At 39.3% G+C, this 24,287-nt stretch overlaps 3 protein-coding genes and 3 non-coding genes across 7 annotated transcripts in view; all 6 read left to right on the top strand.

The window, feature by feature from the left end:
* The window catches only part of micu3a (mitochondrial calcium uptake family, member 3a), a 30,417-nt gene extending 26,031 nt beyond the window's left edge, over nucleotides 1-4,386 (top strand). The window contains exons 12-14 of the mRNA XM_041933466.1: nucleotides 643-751; nucleotides 887-1,044; nucleotides 2,891-4,386. Coding sequence (XP_041789400.1) covers nucleotides 643-751; nucleotides 887-1,044; nucleotides 2,891-2,989 — 366 coding nt within the window. The 3' untranslated portion in view covers nucleotides 2,990-4,386. The remainder of the gene's footprint in view (nucleotides 1-642; nucleotides 752-886; nucleotides 1,045-2,890) is intronic.
* Nucleotides 4,387-5,856: 1,470 nt separating this feature from the next.
* On the top strand, nucleotides 5,857-6,072 carry LOC121604889. The gene has a single exon (XR_006006777.1). It is a non-coding gene; the product is annotated as a small nucleolar RNA U3 (small nucleolar RNA).
* A 623-nt stretch (nucleotides 6,073-6,695) lies between these two features.
* On the top strand, nucleotides 6,696-6,911 carry LOC121604891. Its single transcript, XR_006006779.1, has one exon. It is a non-coding gene; the product is annotated as a small nucleolar RNA U3 (small nucleolar RNA).
* Nucleotides 6,912-7,990: 1,079 nt separating this feature from the next.
* On the top strand, nucleotides 7,991-8,206 carry LOC121604890. Its single transcript, XR_006006778.1, has one exon. It is a non-coding gene; the product is annotated as a small nucleolar RNA U3 (small nucleolar RNA).
* A 1,963-nt stretch (nucleotides 8,207-10,169) lies between these two features.
* On the top strand, nucleotides 10,170-17,347 carry vps37a (VPS37A subunit of ESCRT-I). Of its 2 annotated transcripts, none has more exons than XM_041933391.1 (12): nucleotides 10,170-10,619; nucleotides 11,822-11,896; nucleotides 12,623-12,740; nucleotides 13,663-13,766; nucleotides 13,978-14,203; nucleotides 14,326-14,396; nucleotides 14,542-14,669; nucleotides 14,783-14,841; nucleotides 14,978-15,046; nucleotides 15,295-15,438; nucleotides 15,575-15,663; nucleotides 15,871-17,347. In XM_041933391.1, exons 1-11 carry the CDS (start codon nucleotides 10,510-10,512, stop codon nucleotides 15,653-15,655), a joined length of 1,185 nt encoding a protein of 394 aa, XP_041789325.1. In that variant the 5' UTR covers nucleotides 10,170-10,509; the 3' UTR covers nucleotides 15,656-15,663; nucleotides 15,871-17,347. The 2 variants fall into 2 exon arrangements, with proteins under 2 accessions (XP_041789325.1, XP_041789324.1); XM_041933390.1 differs by having other exon boundaries at nucleotides 13,975-14,203.
* Nucleotides 17,348-19,357: 2,010 nt separating this feature from the next.
* Nucleotides 19,358-23,820, top strand: nsmce1 (NSE1 homolog, SMC5-SMC6 complex component). The gene is made up of 8 exons (XM_041933815.1): nucleotides 19,358-19,440; nucleotides 20,009-20,140; nucleotides 20,600-20,721; nucleotides 21,152-21,229; nucleotides 21,425-21,571; nucleotides 22,438-22,554; nucleotides 23,048-23,174; nucleotides 23,504-23,820. The coding sequence occupies exons 2-8, from the start codon at nucleotides 20,023-20,025 to the stop codon at nucleotides 23,536-23,538; spliced, it is 744 nt and encodes a 247-aa protein (XP_041789749.1). The 5' UTR covers nucleotides 19,358-19,440; nucleotides 20,009-20,022; the 3' UTR covers nucleotides 23,539-23,820.
* Nucleotides 23,821-24,287: the final 467 nt, after the last annotated feature.

Genomic DNA, 24,287 nt, shown 5'->3' with positions numbered 1-24,287 from the left:
GGTCCGCCATCTTCTTTGTTTATCCATATAAGGGATCTCCAGGTTGAGCTACATGGCTGCCTAGTTATTTTTCTATATATCTGTGTATATTAATCTGGATCATTTCATGTAAACTTGGAACGACTGCATTTCCTAATTTGTTTCCATGTATTTTCATGTATAATGTTTGGTATTAAACTAGCCGTCATAGGTTTGATCTTGATTTACAGCAAAAAGCATGTGGCGGTTACTGCTATTTGTTGAATGGCTTCAGCTTTATTACTGTATACAGCTAATTTAGGGTCATGAAACACTGCAAGAAGGCTACAATTGAAATATTCCATGTCATGAACACATAATCATGCCATTAATGACCTTTTATGTCATTAATGGGACTATTTCATGCAATATTATAGTTATTGATTGCTAGTAGGAATTGTGGTCAGTTGCTTTTTTTTTACTTTGGTTAAACACAGTGGATATGCCTCCTGGAATGTTATATGCACTTCTGTCAAGGTCCTTTTGGATGGCAGTCTGTGCTGAAACACTCATTACTCTTATTTTCAAGCTTTTTTTCTCCAGAGATCAACATTTTCAACAGCACTTCTCCCTTTTTCTGGGCTGGTTAGAGTTTAATTGCTTCACTTTTTTCTGGTGTTTCAGGGAATCACCTTTGATGAGTTCAGATCCTTTTTCCAGTTTCTCAACAACCTTGAGGACTTTGCCATCGCCATGCAGATGTACAATTTTGCTTCTCGCTCCATCGGACAAGGTAGGAGGACATCAGTGGCAGCTGGGGTGACAGCCACTGATGGTCTTAACACACACAGGTGTGTTTTCCCTTCTAGCTTGGTGTACAACAGGTAGCTGAAATGATCAAAAAAGCTTTTACTCATTCTCCTGCCAGATGAGTTTGCAAGAGCGGTGTATGTGGCCACTGGACTGAAGCTGACACGCCACCTTGTACACACCATCTTCAAGATATTTGATGTAGATCACGACGACCAGCTCTCCTACAAGGAGTTCATCGGAATAATGAAGGACCGTCTGCACAGGGGAGCCAGGGTGAGGATTTGTGTGTGAATGAAACAGAGAGATTAGTGCTAGCTGAGAAAAAGTGCTCTTAGGCTTTGTCTTTTGTCTTTGACAGTAATAAAACGATTGGAAAATGACTGAGGGTGGATCCGTGGTCCAAGTAACAGAACAGTTGAAGAATAGTCTGTTTAAACGCTTGTTTCCAGTTATTGTACAGGGGTTTTAAAACAACAAAGCCTATTATTGCCCTTCTGCCACTGCAAACAAACTCAAATGATTACAGGAAATTATTAATGTGGCCAAAATGGAGTCAACACAAGATGAAGGACTGGGAAAATATCATACGTAACATGTACACCAGCATCTGCAAAGACTGCACTGAAGAGAATAAAATCCATAATTCACATTTGAATACATAGAGCTAATAAAAGACCTTCAGTAAAATGTCACTTAAAGAGGGATGAAAAGACACCTAAATGACACAACATTGACAAGGTTGTGATTCTTTTCAGGGAGTTAAATCTTGGCCCATGTTGCGTGACAGCTTTTGGGAAGAAGCTGGCAAAAACTTCAATTAATTACTTGAAGTGACGAAAACTCTGACTAAGGTGGCAGTCACCTTGAGTGACTTCATAGTGCTGTTTCCAAGGAGGGACACTGCTGTCTAGTGGTATTGTGAATACTACAGTGAGTCTCATTTAACAGCAGAAGTGAAGCAGATGCGTGAGATGTCAGGTTGTTTCAAGCTTACTGTTTGCCTGATAAGCCACAAACATCACTAACAACAGTGAACCTGGAAGTTGTTCTGTTATGACCCTAACGGCTTCTTTGGGTGCTGTCTTGGCCTCACAGTCTCGGCTTATTAACAGTGTTTTCTCTCTCTTTCACTCCTTGCTTTGCTTGCATTCTCAATCTCCTCTCTTTCTGCCACACTCACCTGTGCTGCCGTCATCCCAACCTCTCCATTTACAACACCCATACACTCTTTTTTTTTCCCACACATCGCCACTACTCTCTTTGTTGTCTCTTGTCTTCTCTGCCCCTTGTGTTTTCCCTTCTTCCTCCTTTTCTGTTTTTCTCTGCCACAATGTCTATCCACTGACCTCTCAGGGCTATAAATCTGTGGAGCGCGCCACCTCTTTTAGATCCTGTCTGAAGAAGGAGCTGGCAAGCAGATAAGTACCAACAGAAAGTTGGATTACGTTCATGGTGTTCATTGTTTTGGTCATTTTATTTTTTGATTTTATATCTAGAGTTTGAGTAATTTTTGAAAACACATTATTCCCATATCTGGACGTCATTACAGCACCAGCCACAATAATACTCTTCACCTGTCCTCTTTGACTTTTAACCATTTGACCTGGAGTGTGACTTTTATCAATAGCACCAGCACCGGATTAAGTGATCTTTCAATTCCCTCAATTAAATGTATGAGCTTCAGCTTGCATGGGGAAAGTACAGCAATATCAGGGGACAATAGCAAGGGACAATATGACTTCAAACTTCTCTAACAGCTCTCACATGCCTAGAGTCTAGAGTGGTTCAACACATTGTACAGTCATAATAACTTGTACTTCCTGTAAACTTGCAAATTGTCAAGGTCACTATATAGTGGTGCCAGTTGGTGCACAGAGTGCAACAGTAGGTTCCTGAATGTCGTCATTTTGGAGAATCCAGATTGTGAGAACAGCTCACCCTCACTTCAACACTTTATCAAGAAACAGAATGAGACTGTGGAAGAAAACCCCTGAATTTGTCTTTCCTTGTGACTGAAATATTTAGTAATCACTATAGTACTTTATTATGACTCACGGTTAAAAGAACTGGCTTCTGGCTCCCAGCATGACTGAGCCTCCTTTTCCTCCGTGTTCACCAGGTGAAGGGCCGACGCCACGCTTCCTTCTCCAGCTGTGTTCGCTCTGGAGCCAGAAGACAAGTGCACCAGCTCTGGAGGAGGTACAAGGAGAACCCATAGAGGAAGGCACAGAAAGATGGCAGAAAAACAAATGAGAGAAGAAGTCTGATGATGGAATACATTGAACTGAGCTCTGACTTTCACAGTCAGTGGCCTTCGTTAACAGCATTTGATTTTTCAAGGCAAGCTCTCCAGTGGAACTCTAAAGCAGATAATAACTGCAAGCATGACCGCACACAGCTGACTGTATGCTGATAATGAGCAACATCATTCCCTTTTTTTGTGTTTTCCCAGTCCTCATGATCTGATGTCAGTCATCCTAAGTATGATTTACGGTATATTAGGACAACAGAGTTAGATTAGAATATGACTTTACTCTCCAAGCATGGCTTCTCCAAGATAGTCAGTAGAGCTGAAACCAATCATTACTTCTATTTTTGATAAATCAATCAATTGCTTTTAAAGTAAGCTATAAAAAATGTGTATTGCCAACTGAAGTTCTGCCAACCAAATGAATCATGGGCTAGTGAATGATGTCATCAATTACTTATCAAAACTATAATATATGTTTTTTTTAAGTAACAATAATTAATTGACTTGCTGCACTACAAACTGTAACAAAGAGCACAACATTAATTAAATACCAAAATCTACTTGACAATGATAACATTATCCATATAATTTAAATAACAGTAATATAAAATAATATTAACATACAGAACAACACTACAGTTGAAGGATTAAATAAAGGCATTGTGAATATGTATTGTCCTCAACTTATTTTAGTCATCTCTGTATTTTACCCTTGAATTTTCTTTGATCATATAGCTAGTATAGTAGTTGCTTTTTATTGCACTGAGAGAATATATAAACTCTATGGCTATGGTTAGGAATTCCATATTATCCTAATATTTCTACAGCACCTGGGATATCTTTGACCTGGACAGCATACGGTAGAACATTATATACAAAGGAGGAGATTTTATTTTTTAATTTCAATGTTTGACATGACTGAATCCTTACACACACGCTCTCACTCACACACACACACACCTACACATTTGTCTATATACAACATAGATATCCAGATAGGTGCCTTTTATCCATGTCCTTTCTCATCTGAAAAATGTCATACAGCAACCCAGACTTTCACAGCAAATAATTCTGCACTGTGTAGCTTTCAATAGCAACAGAACTTCAAATATGTGCATTGATGACATTACTTTATATGTACTGTCTGTTATTCATCACCCAGTCTTTAACGTTGTAGTATATTATTGAACTATTGAATCTAATTTTTAATGTTTTGGTGTGTGTATTGAAATTATGGAAGTCTATATGTGTAAAAAATTGTGTTTCTTATTTTTTTCCTAGTTACTCTCATAATGTTACAAACTATTGTCACTGTGTTCCCAACATTTCATGTATTTGTGACATTAATGGATCTGGTGAATGAATTTCAATGCATGAATAAACTATTTTATGCAATGTGAAATCCGTGGTATTCACTGAGCATGCGCAGCAGTAGCAACCACTTTTTAGTTACGGAAGACGGCGATGTTCAAGTAGCGAAGATGCTCTGTAACAAAACTGTTATATTCGCCAAGAAATACAAATTAGTTTATATTTTGCAATATAGCTACATAAGCACTTTTCTCCACTTTTCCTGCGGGTCGCAGCCTGAGTTTTGGCGTTAAAACCAGACATTCCTGCCAGATGAAAACAAATATGCTGCGGTCCCAATGCTGCTGGTAAGTTGGTTGTCTCAATGTTGGGACTATTGAGGTATCAAGAAAACATTAGTTCAGAAGGTTGTTGGGCTTTTGAAGCACTGTAGCTAGGTGAAATTGCTAACACATTGCCATTAGTTAAGATAACGTCGTTAGCTAGTTTCTGGACAGTACGTTAAGTGGGTAAGAGGTCTCTTCTGCTCCGTTCTCGCCATTCCATTTGTTATAATGCATGTTTGGTTGAGTTTATCAAACAGAAGCGGATCATTTTGCATAAACTCTTCTCTAGTTACAGTTACCGTGAGATGGCAATAATAGGTAGTGCTAGCTAATGTTAGAAAAAAAAAGTCCACTTTTCTAGAAAGATGAACAATGTTGATATCAGTTGTCATGAGGTGTAACATAAAGGCTCCAATATGACTTAACGTCCATTTTTTGATGAGATATTTTCTACTCTGGGAAAAGCTGTCAAGTTTAGGCTGTTGTCGATAAAATGTCATTTAATGAAATGACGCCCTCATGTGTCGTACCAGCCCAACTGCTGTTAAAATAGCAGAATTGAAGACAGGACCGATATGTTACAGAGTAAATGAAACCGGGGTTAGCACGATCGTTTTTCGACGTGACTTTAACTACAAGCTATCTTCGGACCACTTCTTCGTGTCTGTTGTCATCGTTTTAATGATATACGTTGACAACTCTGAAAACCCTCGAGGCGAAAACGAAGCCAATCTGGCGTTGGAGTTGTAAACGGAACTGCATTGCTTTGCCAGGTTTCTGTCAGGAACATTACAAACGACGCACTGCTCAGCAAGTATCTCGTGGAAACGGTTTAAACTCAAACATAAAAAAAAAAAATAATACGAAAGTGTTCGTCCCTGTTGTCTTACTGTTCATTGTCCAAACTGTCCGGTCGATTGTCAAGGTTTTTGGCTCGTACAACAAATCAGCAAATGTATGAAACGCTTGGACTCAATTCGCCAAGCATTGTGGGTATTATAAAATTTTGATTGTGACATTGAACAAACTGCTTAAATATCAGTTTACACTAAAGTCTTGTAATCTTGGCATTGTTGTGGTTACACTTTGTTTACTGATCATTAATCAGTCGTTTGGTCATGTGCGAGAGCACATGGTAACCCTGAGTGAGAATGATTCTCCTGTGAATGACTTGCTGTGTTCTTCAACTGTCTCGTTAAGACTATACTTTCAGGGATCATTTCTATAGTTTCTGACTTGAGAAATGTGTTTCTAAAGTGATTGGTCTCGCTAACCACGATGAAGAGTCGTGATATTCCTCTCTGAGCGTGAAGCGGATGGAGAATAATGATTCAGTTCATATGTTGTCTGTCATTGATGATCGTTCCGCGCTTCCTGGTGGAGTGCTGAGGAGAGGAATATGATCAGAGTGGTTGTGATATTGTATAAAGATTAATGTGCTTCATAGAACGAAAGCTTTAGAAGTATGCCATGATGTTGATTGTATCTTACAGTGAAAAAATTAAAGACGTAAAATATCTTAATTAGTAATTGAAGACATATCTTGTGTCTAGTCCAACCTCTCCAGTCCCAGACATTTTGCTACTGATGGTTAAGAAACAGAAACGTACAATGAGGAAATGTTGAATTGTTTTGTTGTAAACTGGCACTGTTTTACTCCTGGTCAGTGAGGGAAATTATCCCCCTATCTTGCCAGTATTTTGAACTTTGGCTAAACTGACGCTGTCTTACTTCTGGTCAGTGAAGGAAATGATCCTCTTGTTTTGCCAGTGTTTTGAACTTTGACTAAATGTAGTCATTGTAACTTTTGTAACTTTCTTCATGCCAGTGTTGACTCTCTCTTTGCATGTGTTCTCTGTATCACAGCTGTGCTGTCACAGTCATGCGGTGATTGGCTATGCTATGCTGTGTCACTTACATAAACACACATGAGACAGCAACTGGGGGAGGGTTTTGATGACAGAGAGGAACCCTGAGTGACAATAACTTTGCAGTGAAAGGGATGCAATGTTCACCGTTTTTCATCTTAAGATTTTAAGACTATACTTTCAGGGATCATTTCTATAGTTTCTGACTTGAGAAACGTGTTTCTCAAGTGTTTGGTCTTGCTAACCATGATGAAGAGTCGTGACATTTCTCTCTGAGCATGAGGCAGGTGGAGAATACTGATTCAATTCATATGTTCTCTATCATTGATGACTGTTCTGTGCTTCCTTGTTGAGTGCTGTGGAGAGGAATATGATCAGAGTGGTTGTAATGCTGTGTGAAGTCAAAATTAGAAGTTCACATAATAGAACATAATTTATATGGAACAAAAGTTCTCTATAGAAAAAATGTAAGAATCTTACATTTAGGTAATCAAAGATGTGTAATTTCTTAATTAGTAATCTCAGACACATTTTGTGTCCAGTCTTAAAGAAAAAAAAACATTTTGTCTACTGATGGTTAAGAAACAGAAATGTTAAATTAGGAAAGTTTGAATTGTTTTGTGTTGTAAACTGGCACTGTCTTACTTCTGGTCAGTGAGGGAAATTATCCTCTCGTTTTGCCAGTATTTCGAACTTTGACTAAATGTTAGAGATGGGATTTATGGCTCTTTGAGGGGAGCTGGATCTTGGTGAGCCATTCCTTTCAAAGAGCCGTTCAAAAAATGGGCTCATTTGGCTCATTTTTATATTTATTAAGTTTTAAGAATGCAGCCTGGCCTTAACTCGTTTTATCTTGGAAATAAGCACTGGGAGGAATGAATTTAGATATCCCACCAATATGAGTTTAAATTATTCTGAAATATTGATTATAACGTTATTTGACATGTGTGGATTAGATTTTAAAGTCTGATCTGGATTAATTGTAAATATTCCACAGGGTGGTGCCATATCACTCTGCTTTGACAGTGCTTTGCTTTTTTTGTTACTGGCGCACTCATGTGAAGGCAGCGTGCACAAGGTGGCGTGATGCAATTTGCATATCTAATAACTCCCCATGTAACTCGGAGAAAAAAAACGGTTCCCAGCTGCGACTCGGTTCCCATCGTTCATGTTAACAAGCCGTTCAAAAGAACCAGTTCGTTCGTGAACGTCACAACACTACTAAATGTAGTCATTGTAACTTTTGTAACTTTCCTCATGTCAGTGCTGACTTTCTCTTTGCATGTGTTCTCTGTATCACAGCTGTGCTGTCACAGTCATGCGGTGATTGGCTATGCTATGCTGTGTCACTTACATAAACACACATGAGACAGCAACTGGGGAGGTTTTTGATGACAGAGAGGAACCCTGAATGACATTAACTTTGAAGTGAAAGGGATGCAATGTTCACCCTCTGTCACTTTAAGACTATACTTTCAGGGATCATTTCTATAGTTTCTAACTTGAGAAATGTGTTACTAAAGGGATTGGTCTTGCTAACCATGATGAAGAGTTGTGATGTTCCATTCTGAGCGTGAAGCAGACAGAGAATAATGATTCAATTCATATGTTTCCTGTTATTGATCATCGCTCTGTGCTTCTTTGTGGAACACAGAGGAAAGGAATATGACCAGTGTGGTTATAAAATTGTGAAAAAGTACATGAAGGAATAAAATTCAATAGTTCTCAAGATTTATTAATGGATTATGGCGCAGAAAGAGTGGTCTTGTTAACCCTGATGATGACTTTTGACATTCTCTTCTGTGTGTAAAGCAGGCAGTGAGAAATGAATCATATGTTCCCTTTCATTGATGATTGTTCTTTGCTTCCTTGTGAAACATGATCAGAAGAAGCTGAAATAGGGAAAGTAGAACAGGGTGGTTGTATGATACTGATACTATCCTAAAATTCTTGCTTTAGGTATCAACTTCAAAGCAACATTAATTGATTGTTTTATTTATTTTGTTTAGATGAGATTGATGAGGTTTGCTAAAGTAGCAACTAGATAATTAATTGGTTAGTGGATTGACAGAGAAGTGGTCAACAATTTTGTGATTTCAGCCATTATCAAGTAGATCAGTACCCAGGTTTGCCTAATGCAGCCTTTATTGTAAAAAAAAAAAAGAATCAGAATTTTTACAATAAGGCAGTGTCTGAAAATCACAATGAAGTGTACACATTAGCCTTAAAAAACTGATTTTCTCATGCATTTTGTTGTTTATATGTATATGATCACCTCTTAAGGACTTGATGCCTTGCAGTGATTTAATACTCTAATAGTGTAGTCGTCCCACAACTGGGAAACTGCTTTTCATGACTCATTGTGGGGTGTATCCATTTACAACAGGAATAGGAATACAGAGCCCCGGTGGATGACTTTGTTGGGTGGTGCAGATTGAACCATCTCCAGCTGAACACAAGCAAGACAAAGGACATGACTGTGGACTTCAGCAGGGGGAAGCCTCTGTATTCATCCAGGAGGAAGATTCATAGGTGGTTCACTCCTACAAATAACCTGGGAGTGCACCTCAGTGGTGGCCAGCGCAATCTCTTTTGCTGCTGTCTGCTAAGGCCAAGAGATGCTGACAAGCTCAACAAGCAAGTTGGAAAGGCTGGCACACTGACGGAGAAGATGCTGTCCAAGTTGGTTAGCATCCTGAATGTTTCCCACCTCCACCCCTCCGCGAAATGCTGGTTGAGAAGAGAAGCTTATTCAGTCAAAGACTTCTACTTTAAGATAAGTTAGTCCTTAATTAATCCCACAGTGGAGAAATTTGCAGTGTACTTTGTTTATATATGTAAATGTATCATTCATCCACCTGCCATACATCACTGTCATATGTCATCTTATATTGTATGTAATATTACACACTGGTTATATTGTTTATTTTTTCTGAAAGTCAAAACTGGTTATATTGTTTAAATTTTCATTATTAATTAAACTAAACTCATTGAAACTCATGCTATTTCTCTTATCCATCTGTTTATCTGGTTGTTGGTATGTGGGGCGAAGCACCTAAGGATTTCACTATACTTTATACTGTGTATGATTGTGTATGTGACAGTAAAAACTGCAGGTGTATTGGCACATCCAATATATCTTTTTACCACCACCAGAATTTTTACAGTACCATCTAATATTTTGGAAATGAACACATCTTGTTATCCCCAATTATTATTGGTATGTCATACATGAATTCAGTTTTTGCTGAAAAAACGAGAATGTATTATGCTTGTATTATGAGAATTTTCTGAATACATCCACGGGAAAAACACTTTTTTGAAACAACAATGTATATAATACAAAAATACAGGCCATATGAAAAAATCATCTAAATCCATTAAATCACCGCTATTACAATAAAATAAAAAAGAAAATGCTATACAATAATGAAAACTCTTATTCTAATAACATACTCAATGAATAGAAAGGTAGGATTTATGTGGAAAACAAAACAACTTTTGACACTAATTAATTTAAAATTGTAAGTTTGTTAAAAATACAGTTTGTTTAGGAATTTTTATCATGACAACATAAAAACAGGAAGTTGCGCTTGACGTACGCTTGCTACGTGACGTCATGCGTAAATAAGTTGATCTAGCATCTGCTTACTCGAAAGGTTGTCCCTTAGCTCTAATTATCTCTCGCCTTAGTGACAGTAATGACTGATCAAATTACGAACAAATTCTCAGAGATAAAACGGAATTGATACTTCTGATACAGGAGGATATGCCATCTGACTTTGTAACGTAGCATTAACTATAAAGGAAGCCTCGTGAATACAACAAACCGAGTCGTTCGTCAAGCAGCTAACAGGCGTTAGCACCACAGATCTCCACACCGTGTGCTGTTTAATCTCACTTTCTCTTCCATTTCGCTTTCGTCTGGAGTCGGCCTTTAGATTCTGCCACCAAGTTCAGTCCGTGGTTTCGCCAGGAGAGGATGAACTGGTTTTTTCCCCAGTCCAAAGGCTCCGGACCTCTTCCTCCTCTCAACAGTCTACAGCAACAAAGACAGCGGCAGATCGACTCACTCAAAGCCGCTCATCCAAGGTAACGTGAACGGCAGCCGGAGCCTGCTGCTGCCGTTTAGCTTGTTGACATTAACGTGATTTTTTCACACTCAGAATACGGTCAACTGTTCCTGCTTACTGACTGACTTAATTACTATAACGTATCGATTCAGTTAGCGTACATACTACTAATGTTTACTTGGCAAAGCTAGCATTCTGGCTCACAGTTCAATCCCAAGAAGTCGGTTAGGCTAAGAAACATCTTATAGCTTCGTTTTTCGCACATATTTGTCTGTATATGTCTAAAAGCCATACGAGGCACACGACTCTACGTGAACCCACAGGCACTGGTGTGACATGCTCCAATGTGAATGGCCAGTGTTTGCTAACCTTTCCTCGTAGCTGACTAGCTAGATTTGATATGCCAGGGCGCCGCGTTAGCTGGCTTGCTAATCATGTCAGCCAGTGACAGTTACCGTGTCTATTTTAAGGAATGATGACACGAGTTGTAGCTGACCTGCCATATCGTGTGATCAGTCCAGTGTTCACCACGCCAGCTTGTCACGCATGTAGTTTTAGGAGCTGCTAGCTATTTAGATGCGGAGATTAAAGTATTAACCTTTGTTTACTTTGATGGAATCGCAGAGGCCACAGAGCCTAACGCGCTGTGGTGGATGCTGCTCACGTTGTGAAGGAATAAGTGGATGGAAAAAAGAAAATGTTAAAAGAGTGTTTACAAAGCCTCTTGACGTGCAGCTTTGGGCAGGCCAAGTCAGAATTTTGTAACATGCAGGTAAATGAGTTATTAGGCATTCTGTGTAAGGTACAGATTGTTTACAAGTCTGATATTAGTGTTGGCATCATTATTATGACGGCAGGAAACAGTATTACAGTTACTGCACACCGTAATAGGTGAATGTCAATGGTACATACATTGTAATATATCTTTGAGGGAATGGAATTATCTCTGGTTATTGAGATGTTCACTGTTGCTGAGCCAATCCACCGTGAACATAGTCACATTTCCTCATAGCTAAAAAGCTGTGTTCTGCTTCATAACTCTGCATATGTGTAATCCCTTACCCACCAAACATCACAGCACATTTTCCATTTGTTGCACCGTGTTAGACTTATTCTGTGAGAAATGGAGCTATTGGGTGAGGATAGGCCTCTCAGTGAATCAGTTTGTCTTGTTTCATTAACATCGATAGAGGACATAAACTACATGTTCTTCCCCAACAGCCTTGCAGAGATCCAGAAGGATGTTGAGTACAGAATACCATTCACAGTCAACAACTCCACCGTTAGTGTTAACATGTGAGTACATCTTTGCAAATACAGCCACAGTATCCGAATATCATGAGCAGAATGTGGGCTGGCTTCACATACAGCCTTGTCTTTAAATTTGTTCTTTTTTAAAAAAATAACTAACACACTTGACAAAATGGAAATTACAAAAACGTCGAATGATAATCTTACATGAGTTCAAACTGCTATTGTAGGTGATTAAATGTTTTATTCCGTATTTCTTCCATTTTCAAACACAAATAGACATGCTTTAATCACAAGTAACACTCATAAGAACAAGAGGAATTGGATGTGAATGCAGCATGGAGTCTTAAGAGAGGAGATGATCCCAGCATTCCATTGATGAAACCAAGTCCAAAGGAGAGTAGTCCATTACACTAGAATCTTTCCACAAGGCTGCTAAAGAGGAAAGACAAGAAGAGTCACTTAAGTAAAACAACATGTCTCATTGGCTTTAGTCCCCACAGCATGAACTAGTCAAATTGTGTTTGTTCATGAGAGCTGCTCATGAAAACCTTTACCACATTCCCTCCAGTGGTGCTAAGGCTTCCCATTTTATCACGTGTGAAGCCTCAGAGAACTGGGCCAGGGTTAATCAGAAACATATATGTTACACTACCATAATACCTTGTAACAATATTAATGTATATATCACATATTTTCTATTTGCTTATATACCCTGTTCTTACGATTTCTGAAAGCTGAATTTATGCTTTTTCTTCTTTTTTCCTCTAGTTTGCTGCCTCCTCAGTTCCCCCAGGAGAAGCCGGTGGTTAGTGTCTACCCCCCCGTTGGTCATCATTTAGTCGACAGCAATAATGGCACCATGATCACCAGCCCACTCATCACCAATGTAAGTAGTTGTCAAGGTTTTTGATTTTGATGGGCAACAATGGTTCCCAATCTTGTTTTCTTCCAGGGCTTCGAGTTGGCGGGGTTCGAGGAGATAAAGGGTCTGTGTGTGCTGACAATCAGGGACAGAGACTTTCTCGTTGTGCGTTTACCGCATTGTTTAAAAAAAAAAAGGCCATATTTCATGGTGTCTTTAGTAGTTCAGAGAAACCCAGTAAATAAAACTCAACACAGGGACAGAACCACAATGGCAGCAGTATGGCAGGGTGAAAAGAGGGAGATCATTACTCAAAGCTGTATTCAAAATGATTAGATTTCACATCTGACTAAAACTGAAACTGAAATGAAGCTGAAAAATAAGGTTGTTTCCACAGCGATTAGTCAGTATTTGGAAGATTCAGTAACATGTGAGTAGCAAAGAAAAACTGATCTCTCTGCACAGAGCCGGCCGGTCGTTTTACTGCCTCCTCAGTCCAAATGCTCTATTAAAAAAGAGTTCAACAAAACCAAGATAAGGACTTACCCAGATTTCTGAAACAAGGGTGTGTTGTTTACCTGCGCTACTACATAAACTGCATCCGCCAAAAATCTGACCAGAACAGAGAATCAAGTGTGCATGTAAACATATAAAATCTAATTCTAAAAAACAAAGATAGGAGAAATCTGATTACTGCTCAGCTGCATGCAAACATGGGTTTTTCCTGTAATTAAGTAAACGCCTTCTCCTGATTTCTCACAATAACCTGGTTTCTTGTGTCCATGCAAACATAATGTTAGTCAACTATAGCAACATCAGCCTGTTATTTCCTCTGCTGGTTCTTATTTAATTAAACTTCTTTTGTTAGCTCATGCTGTGGTTTCATAAGTAATGATATTCTCACTTTCCTTCGAATATTTCTGTTTTGTTGATGTGTATGTTGTAGTTTGGGATGCACTCAGATCTGGGAAAGGTCATTCAGAGTCTGCTCGACGAGTTTTGGAAGAGTCCTCCTGCCTTGATGTCCACTGCCCCTGGTGGCTTTCCATAGTGAGTCTGCGCTCACATTCATGGACACTTGTCTCTCAGTACTTCCTCATTACAACAGAAAGTTCAGATGTTCTGCAGTCGCGGTCTTCTTTACATATTTTTGCCATCATGTTTTTATTGAGACTGCGCAGTTCTGTTCTCTAGAAATATATTTAATATGTTTGTTATCTTTATGTGAAATAATCTGATTTCCTCCCATGTTTAACAGCAGTATGTACAAGCCGTCGGGTATCGCTCCCTACCCCACTCAGGCTTTCCACTATGGTCCTCGCCACGTGGGTCCCAGTCACGCTCAGCCTGCTGGTCCAGGCCCAGCACCATCTCCAGCTCCCATGCCTCACCAAGGGGTCGATAGTGCCCATGGGCCCCCTCGAGCTCCAGCCCCATACGGACTGATTTGTGACCTGCCGCTACCTGTTCCTACAGGAGACTCCCAGGTACACTAGTTACTCCAAGTACACCCAGGTGTATAATATACACAAATGGGTTGTTGACATTTCTGACAGCCCTGGAAGGAGACTGGCTTTCAGTTTAAATATCTTTCCCTTTTTCATTTCAGGCTGGACTGAATGGACACATGTACAAGATGCCTGAGATTCCAGAGTCTTTTCCAGAACTCTGTGACATGAAGTAAAGTATCAACTTAAATTTTCTTTTGTTTGAGCTAAGAAAGCATTATTTTGTACCAACAACATGCATGTCTTTGTTATCTCCTTCTCTTACCCACCGCTGCACATCTTCCTATGTCTGCCACCTCCTGCTGCGCCCCTTCCAGTCTGATCCAGTTGTCGAACATGTCTGAAAGCGAGGATGTGTTACTGGAGTTCTTCGTGACTTTGCCACAGCTCAAACAGGTCACCATTGATAAAGAAGAGCTGGTCACCAATATAGTGGACATGGCTAGTAAGTTCCTTTTCTGCATATCTCTGAAGGTCTTGATGGTTAACCTTGAAAGAGAAGTTAAACCTGTATTTGAGCTTCACAGAGATTTGTGCATCTGTGTTTGTCACGTACAGAGAAAAACCTTCAGATGGAGCCACAGCTGGAAGGAAAAAGACAAGAAATGCTCTACAAGGTCAGATATTACATCCTATCTCTCGCTCTCTCTCTCTCTTTCTCTCTCTCTCTCTCTCTCTCTCATACAGAAACACAACAGACACATTCATGCCATTGTCTAGCAGCTTTTGATGTGTTTTTTTGTCTGTTGACAGTATGAACAGCTGACTCAGATGAAATCTGCCTTTGAGACAAGGATGCAGAGACAGCACGAACTCAGTGAGGTAAGAGGCTCATCACACTGTGGTTTGATTGATAATAGGCTTTGAGTGCTGATGCACTTCTGTAGATTCAAGCTGCCTGTTTTATGTCATGGTTTTCAGTTGTATTTTTTTACCATTTTGATAACTCAACCATACTGCTGTCGAAGAGGAAAGAATTCTTAAAGCTTATTTAATGACCAGCCCACCTGCTTGAACAAAATTTCTCTTCTCTGTTGCTCACTTTTTTTGTGTCTTTCCTCCCCCACTAGAGTTGCAGTCTTAGTGCTCTACAGGCTCGGTTAAAAGTTGCCGCCCACCAGGCTGAGGAGGAATCGGAGGAGACGGCCGAAAACTTCCTGGAGGGACGCACAGACATCGACGAATTCCTGACCAGCTTCATGGAGAAGAGAACGGTGAGAAGCCAGAAGTGCAGTTGTGTGTGTAAAGATAACTATGATGTATTGCCTTTTCATGAGTCTGAATGTAATCAGAAGCGCAGTACGTAACACAGAGGAAAAGTGTATGGACTGTTTTTGTGTTATCCCACAGCTTTGCCACAGCAGAAGGGCCAAAGAGGAAAAGTTGCAACAGTCCATCAACACACATGGACAGTTTCCTACCAGCCACTAGAACACAAGGTATAACACACACACACACACACACAAAGATTACAAATGTAATTATTAAACAAAACCCACAAGACTGTAACACCCAGTCAGTCATTTGTCTCTTTGTGGAGGGAAACCTTTGTGGTTTTTGTTTACAACTATACTTTATCAGGGTAAAACTGGTTTGTCTTCATTTTCTGTTCATTCTGCTTCTCACTTCTTACATTTGGTCTTCAGGTTTGGTGTTTGCTCAGCCAACTGCTGCCAACTAAAAAGGATAAAGACATTCGATGGAACAAAAAGCACACTGAGTCAACAACGGGCACTTTGGAGAATATGGAGATGGCGATGGTGGGATAAAAAAAAAAGCCCACTGTGCCCAGATCTTTAAAAAAAACAAAGAAAAAAACAGTTAAAGTTGGATGGAGAAGCTATCGAATCCCCAAACAAGGCCAAAACTGGGAGAATGAGCGACATAGCGTTTTCTACGCCACATTAAGGATTGATCACACAGTGGGTAATTTCTATTGCACATGCTGTTTGTCCAGTTTTGACTTGACTGTGGACAGAGTTTTGTTTCTTGGCAGAATTTGTGTCACGTTGCTCAATAAGAGAAACGCCTGCATCTGATCAGAGTGGTTGGTGAACACATTTGCAAGTACATATTGTTTAGGACAGTATTCCAATTTTACACTTTTTCATGCAGTGAGCAAGTAAATGTCACCATGAACTTCTTGTTAACATGCTGATGTCAGTTTCTGTACCTCTTGTCTCTGAGATCATTGTCAGGTCCTTGCTTTACTATTCCTGAAAGGTCCAACGCCTACTGGAGACAGAAGAGCCACAGTATGTTAGCACTACAAATCTCTCTCAAATCTCTGTTTACATTGGAGAGGTAGTTCTAGACATTTACATGAAACTCAGCACTGGCAGTGTCACTTTAACAAGTCAAGATAATCTCTCTGACAAACAAGAGGCAATGACAGGGCAGTGCTGTCGGGAGACCTTTAGCTCAGGCTGTTAAAACTGAACTCTCTGCGGACAGTGGTTCGTCCTGTAAGTCAGTGGCTGTCCCGCTTCAGTTGTGTTGAACACAGCCTCAGCATCAGTGTGTTTGCACAAACATTAATAATTCAAATAAACTTGCCAAGGCAATACATTGATTCCCGTAACATTGTTGACACCATAAGTGAGTTATCTACTGTATGTCGAAATCAGAGTCAACACAGTCCAAACAACAAACCAGCTTCATGTTCAGTTATTTCGAATTGCTGTATTTGGTTTGTGGGAGGCGAAAAACTACAAACTATTGCAGACGTTGACCAGTTTACCAAACATGAGAACTGAGGTTACTGGGAAATCAGAGTACTGCAAACTATGTGAACGGTTTAGTCACGCTACTACCTTAATGCTTTTTACATGAATTGAGTTATTTGTGTACATGTAAACATACTGATCACGATGAACACCGTTATGGTAACCCGACTATTTTCTGACACCATTTGAACTTGAAATGTTTGATTCAGAGCCTCAGAAGATTTGGCATCGTGTTGGGGAATATTAGGTTAAATGCTGCAGTAAAGCTTGATGGCATTGGATACTGTATTTAAATGTTAATAATAGGCTATATTGTAATCAAAGACTCAGACACCTTGTATTATAGGTTCTTATTTAATTTGTTAGAGTAATAAATCATTTAGAATAAACCTTGTTTGCTTCACTTGCTTTAATTGTAACATTGTCTTCATTATAACAGTAATCCATTAAGTTCAGTATGAATACTCTTTAACACGTTTACCCAGTCCACCTACTTTCGTTTTAATCTCATACCAAGCAAGATACTTTCTGTACTTGCACTGAACTTGATATTATAGCACTTCATTATCACCCTCAAACTGCAGTTTCTCATTGTATCCCACTAAAAACTCCTGCTGCATAATATCAGCACTGTGCCTTCAGGGGATGTCTACAAGTGATTTGTTACAGGATCAGGGTTTAGAATGGGATTTGAGGCTGGCCCAAAAACAAATAATAAGGGAGATTATACATTTGTGAAACAAAAGGATAATAGACACAGTGGAATAATGTTAGATTGATATTGTAATGACCAAGAGTAGCCCATGACACGGATGTCTGTCAATCCACAAAAGTGTCTTTAAATGACAAGTACAGGATTTACTGCACAGTCACTTTTTAAAATAGAATTCAACTGGATTGCAATATTATTCACAAGAGTTCACAAAGAGCCATTCTGAACACTAATGAATCAGTGGATCCATTGTATGTTTCAAAGGTCAAACATACAGTATAAAGGGATTCATATAGAAACAGTATACATTATACCCCTTTAACAGGGGTGCTTAAGTATTTATGCTTCAACGTTACATTGAATCTCCTCAGGTTTGATACAGACAGGAGCTGCAGAAGCACACAGGGCTGAGGGGATAATACTCAGCAGGTTTTATTGTTGTATGGAAAAGCTACGCCAACACAGCAGAGGCCACTAAGCCTGAACTCCACAACCAAACCAATCTAACAAGTGGATGCTAAACCTTGCAGGTTGCAGCATTTCTGCAAGCCAGTGACTTAGACAGATACTGAATTTCATTAACCTTACTTTGTCTCTACACGATAAAAACGTTTGGGAGCCCCACAGTTCATGTCACCACTCCTCATTCTATCCATCCCTGATCTTTCAGAAGGAAGGAATCAAACAAAAATAAATTTCTGGATTTCACTGTTGATTTCCCTTTTTCATTTTCCAAAGTAGATTGGAGCGCAAAGCAGCAAATCATCAAATTTATGTGAGATGTGTGAAAAAGTTGAGTTTACATTGCTATGTGTGAAAGAGTGGGTGCGATTACACTTAAAGAATCAATATAATAATCAGTGTTTGTTGTGTGGCGCGGTGCACTTGATAACTGGTTTGGACCACCAGGTGGCGGTAATCACACATAGACATATAAACATAGACGCCTCATCAAACGGGTTGGCCTGTTGCTGCGATACCTCAGCGTGTCCGCCATATTGGATGAGGCAGATCTGCCCCATAAACTAATGCAAGGAAATGGACCGAACTTTATATGGTGCCTTTCTACAAAGTGATTTAAGTTCATACATTTTATCTACCCATTCACATGCACTAATATATTTGGGAGACAAATATGCATCAAAAACAACGTATGCAACTTTGAATGTGATGATTATAAATGTTTACTCCTTATAGCCTATGTTTAGGACATGGGTAAGCACCAAATCAATGTATTTTTCTAATGATTTTATGAGATTTACTTATTTGTGGAGGACAGACACAACCAATGACAACAGCACAAAATGGTGGTTGTCAGTCCCAAACTGTGGATCTTGAATGTGCCTCCCCCAGCAAAAACACATCCTCAGAGCCAATCTCAGCCCAGATAAACTGACAGCTCAAGGCCACTTTGACAGCTTACCCTGACATTGACTGGCGAATAAACCGCTCAGCTGATCTGACCACCTTTAGTGTGCCCACAGAAGGAGTCATCAGCCCTCCTTTGTTTTTTAGTGTGAGCAAGCGGTAGCTCTGCTCAAATGATGTGGGTAACATATCAGTCACCAAATTACCACAGCACACACCGACCGTTCACTTTTGCCACATCCAATATGGCGGCGACGTCGACGTATGATTCAGCGCTCGATGCGGCGGCTACGTATGTGATCATACAGACTACAGCTGCCGGAAAGCCACAAAGTAGAAGGAGGAAGCGGGAAACAAAAGCAACAACACAGGACTGCCTGTCAAATATATATATTTGAGACACTCTGAAGGTAAGTTGCAAATAAAAGAGGTCTGCTGTTAACTAACAAATCCTCCACGCTGGCGCAGGTTAGCAAACAGTTAACGTTTCGTTGACACTAGGCTCGTTGAAACACTTGTTTACTATACAACGTTAACGTTAGCTAGCTTAGCCAGCTAAGTTTTCAGTTTATGGGACCAGCTATGCTGTTTACGCTCTCGATAGTTGTTTTAAGTTTGATTTAGTCGACGTGAAGTTCCTACGTCAACTTCACTGAACTGCCAACATAATGCCCAATGCGATGATTTTCACTGTGACAATCATGTCCATAGGAAATAACGTATATTTTGGTTCTTAGATCGTTAAAATCAAGTAACAGGACACATAGCTAACATTAAAGCATAGTTTCTTTTTTTTTCTTTTTGTTTTGGTCACATATTTTGACGGCTGCCAACAAAAATGGCGACTCCTTTTTGTGGTCAGTTAGATCTCTGTGGAAGGCTGTTTGTGTGTTTGTTTTTTGTTGTTGGGTTTCAATTTCTCAATATATTGTAAGATGAAGACTGTTCACTGTTTGTATCTGTGTTCTGTGTGTCCAGGTCAGTCCAGAAACATGTCTCGACAGATGGGAGACAGCCATCGGAGGTTCCTGCAGACCATGATGGCCAATGGCATCATTGATGAACAAGGGGCAAAGTCACTCTATCACCACTGTTGCGAAACACACAACAGTGAGTTTTTTCATATACATAAAAAGAGTCAGTCCTGTTAATCCAAAATAGCTCAACAATTCAGCTCTGGCAGGATTCACATACCAGGTCAAGGCCTATGGAGATCCTCCAGTGAAAGAATTACACTTCTAAACGAGAGTTGTTGTTGTTGTTTTTTTAAGCATTATCACCTTTAAAGTGTAGCTTTAGACAACAGGACCTATTTGAACTTCATTGTAGCACAGCTATAATGCTGGGAATATGTAAGCTTTTGGGTCAATATTTTGCCTTACAGTGGATTTAGGAAATGTTAAATTAGACAGAAATTGTAATCTCCATTAAAAAAAAGACAGAAAAAGAAAAAGAAATACAGATCACAGGCAGTAGATTCAGGTAATTTTCAACATCCTTATTTTACTGACCTATTTTTTTTGTATGTGGTATGAACAAACTTGGTCTTCCTTTCTCTTTTTTTTCCAGCACAGCACGCCCCTGACAAACTGGATGATTTCATTGAAACAATCAACTCAAAGCTGCAGCCCCTGTTCATGCAGATTAGAAAAGGGATGTCTGAAGACAACGGTCACCAGTACTATGCCTTGGTTAGTGGGTTTAATCTCTGCACTGTCAGGCCTGTAACCTAATTAGTCACCATGTTAAAGTTACAGGAATTTTGGTTAGTGAGTCGAGGTAGTAAGTGCCACAGGACAAGAATCTGCATGGTGATGTTCCACAGATGTGGGGTTTTGGAGCATAACAAAGGAAAGCTTCTATTGGCCTGCATGTTCTGCTAAGTCAAACATGCACAACGACTCACTCAACTTAGTCAAGGAAAACAAGTAATGGTCTTTCAGAGGTTGTTGTTTGATTTTAACCTGCAGTGTATGACCAATCAAAATGATCTAAAAACAAATGCATTCCACAACTTTCCCAGTCTGTGCAAGACTTGTGAAATTTGAAAATAGTTGCAAATTGATGAATGAATGTTGAGCCGACACCTGTGAGCCTCACTCTCACTTTAATCCTGTCCAGGTAATCATGGCTGAGACTGAAGTAACCAGGATGTCGTTAGACTATGCTGACAATGAGCTGGAGCTGTTCAGGAAGACGGTGAGTCAGTTTCCCAGATGCAAATCCTGCAGAGCAACATTTTGTTGACACTTTTTAAATTCCAAAACACGTTTATTGCATTGCAAACATGTGTGAACACTGCTGGTAAGTGTCAGCAGTATTCAGAGTGTTGAGCTTCTTAGAAACCTGTTTCTCCTTTACTGGCCTGACTAACTGTAGCTGTTCTGATTTTAGATGGACCTGATTGTGGGCTCTGAGAATGGAAAGGCCTCCTCCACTGACATTCTGAACATCAGCGACACCCTGACCACCAAGAAGTTGAAGAAGAGCGAGACGGAACACCTCTTGAACCGACTCGTGCATGACAAATGGCTGAATGAGGTAAAATGTAGCATCTCAATCAGAATTTCAAGATCAATTTGAACTTTTTGGTATTTTGTTTCAAACTGCAAGCCACCGGGGGCAATCAAAATGTTTTGGCTTCACTTATGAGGCGCTATCGTGTCGTCCATCTTTCTTGGTGTGGACAGAAATCTCTGTTTTTGAGAGACACTTGATCACTTCCGCAGCCTTTCATATCAGTCAGGGCTGCTTTCACCTGCACTACGCTAAGCTAACCGGCTGCTGACGGTAGCTTTGTATTTACTTTACACTTAGAAATGTGATATCAATCATTTCATCAAACTCAGAGAAAGAAAACAAATAAGAGTATTTACCAATATGTCTCAACTATTCCTTTAACATTGTTGGCACCGATTATCAACTTGTTGCGTTCACCATGAAGCACCTGAATAAAGCTTTGTGCATGTCTCACATTTAAGAGCTAGATGTGTTGCAAAATCAATCACATCAATCACATGTAACAGTTCAAATATGTACTTAGTAGAGAGTGAAATTAGAACACTAATGTGAAAAAGTTTTGCGCTTCATTGTGATGAAAGATGTGAAATACTACTGCACAACAAGATGTTGACCAGAAATGAATGTGATGCTCGGATCTCATGTATGTACCTTTCACAGGTTTGTTCATCTTCCCAAATCCTAACTTTGCTCTTCAAATTGTGGAGAAGTAATATCTAGAACAGGCCTACACAAGTAACCATACTACATGTGTAATTCGATGTATTTTTCAGATCAATTTAAATCACATTCACTGCAAAGTGTCTTTGCTGTTGTTTCTAACCGCGTCTTGCTCCCACTTTGTCGCTTTAATTTGGTGTGTGATTGGTCTCTGTTCACTGATTTAGAAACGGGGTGAATACACTTTTTCCACCAGATGTATCATGGAGATGGAGCCATACATTCGCACAGTGTATCAGGACCAGGTTAAAGTGTGCCACATCTGTCACAACGTGGCTTTCCAGGTACTCATTTCATTAAATCACGTGTAGCTAGAGCTAGTGAGAGCTAGTTTTTATTTGAAGGGAGACTACTATAGTTACATGATTACATTCATAAGTGTTACTTAGAAAATTATCCTTACTTGCAATTTTGTCAGTGAAAAGCAGTCTGAAAAGTCAGAATCAGATGTTTTATTTAAATTAATAAACAAAATTAAATATTTGTAGTGTTTGAAGCTACGTGGAGATTAGCATCTTTAAATGTAAAGAATCTCTGGAGATCACACAGACTTCCTCTTGAGTAACTCAATTAATATAAATGACCAAGAATTCATCTTTTTAATAATATGATTTGATGTGTTTGTTTCATCTGTAATGGTGACGTGCTTTGGTGCTTTTTTCTGTCAGCTTCAGTTCTGTTCAGTTTTTACTCTCTGTGTCATGCTGACTTGTTGCAGCTGTGTTCAATTCAGCTAATATGTGCAAACCTGATCTGTAGTATTTTATTCCCCTTCAGTGCCAAATGTGTGAGAATCCTCTATGTGGCATAAAAATACACAACCCGTGTGTGGCTAGATACTTTAAAGGAAGAACAGAGCCGCGGTGTCCAGCCTGTGATGACTTCTGGCCTCATGAAATCCCTGGTATTTACTGTTTATTTGTTGATGTTTGCACACATATCAGACCTCCAATAATTACATAGATGCTCTTTAAAGTCCCCTTTTTTAGTGTGTACTTGCTGCAAAGCTGTCACCTTCTCAACCTAGATATTGTTGTGGTACATTATACTGATATACTGCTCGAGTGTTTTATTTAAGATGAATGCCTAAAAATGCCTACACTGTCTTGTAACTAATTAATTTATCTTTTAAAACCTCATGTTTATTAATCTTGCTTTAGCTATACTAATGCAGACAACACAATATACAGTAAGTCTGCTTGTCTCACATATTATTTGTGGTGTTTATTGCAGAAGTCAGGCAGCCCCACTCTCAGTCCAGAAGATGAGAACTTCAGCATCAATGTCTTTTTTGTTTGTTACAATTGTTTCATATTTTTAACATAATTTTGTAATAAACCAAACTGTTAATATAAATGTATTTAGTTATTGTTACAAAAGTGAATGAGAACATGTTTCACTGAAATGTCTTTATTATATCTACGTACACACACAGTTGTCATAAAAAAAAACAAAAACAGTGTCATTTCTTATTATGCTCATTTTTTACACAATGTATCTGGAAGGAAGGAAATGAACACTCAGATGCAGTCATTTTCTCTCATGCTCAATTATTAAGGACACAGTAGAGCTTCTCAAAATCTAAAGTCAAGATATATTTGCAGGCTTTTTTTTTCTCAGCATAACACACAGCTCATCTCATCCATCTTAATTCTATTTTCTGAGTACATCTGACAGAAATCAGGTCTGATTATCACAAGGTTGTCAAAAGTTTAACCAAACCAGGGAAGAAATAACGTATCAGAAAGTCTGCTGTTAAAGCATTCATGTCTCACAAAGTAAATGTGGTTTCTGTCCCCTAAACCCTTGAATAATATGACGTGATGCAGTTAAAGCAGCTCTGCTTACAATCAGAGCTAAAAATCATGTTTCATTTTTTCAACTATCTACAAAAAATAAGTACATGACTGCAACATTAAAAATTGTCACTTCTATAATCCCGAGTCCTCTGTGTAGTAACATCAGTGTGACTTGAACATAAAGCAACCAGGAGCCCATCAGGTTCAGTGTGTTGAGG

The sequence above is a fragment of the Chelmon rostratus genome, chromosome 3, assembly GCF_017976325.1.
Source record: "Chelmon rostratus isolate fCheRos1 chromosome 3, fCheRos1.pri, whole genome shotgun sequence".
Lineage (NCBI taxonomy): Eukaryota > Metazoa > Chordata > Actinopteri > Chaetodontiformes > Chaetodontidae > Chelmon > Chelmon rostratus.
The sequence above is the reverse complement of the archived record's forward strand: the minus strand, read 5'-3'. Positions and strand labels throughout refer to the sequence as shown.

What these genes read in the sequence shown, in the direction of transcription:
- nsmce1 (XM_041933815.1), top strand. Translation starts at nt 20,023, where the DNA reads ATGTCTCGACAGATGGGAGACAGCCATCGGAGGTTCCTGCAGACCATG. An exon ending in ATGACAAATGGCTGAATGAG is followed by an intron (nt 21,572 to 22,437) that starts GTAAAATGTAGC and finishes TCACTGATTTAG; the next exon opens with AAACGGGGTGAATACACTTT. An exon ending in GTCACAACGTGGCTTTCCAG is followed by an intron (nt 22,555 to 23,047) that starts GTACTCATTTCA and finishes ATTCCCCTTCAG; the next exon opens with TGCCAAATGTGTGAGAATCC.
- vps37a (XM_041933390.1), top strand. Translation starts at nt 10,510, where the DNA reads ATGAACTGGTTTTTTCCCCAGTCCAAAGGCTCCGGACCTCTTCCTCCT. An exon ending in GACAAGAAATGCTCTACAAG is followed by an intron (nt 14,842 to 14,977) that starts GTCAGATATTAC and finishes GTCTGTTGACAG; the next exon opens with TATGAACAGCTGACTCAGAT. An exon ending in GACAGCACGAACTCAGTGAG is followed by an intron (nt 15,047 to 15,294) that starts GTAAGAGGCTCA and finishes CTCCCCCACTAG; the next exon opens with AGTTGCAGTCTTAGTGCTCT.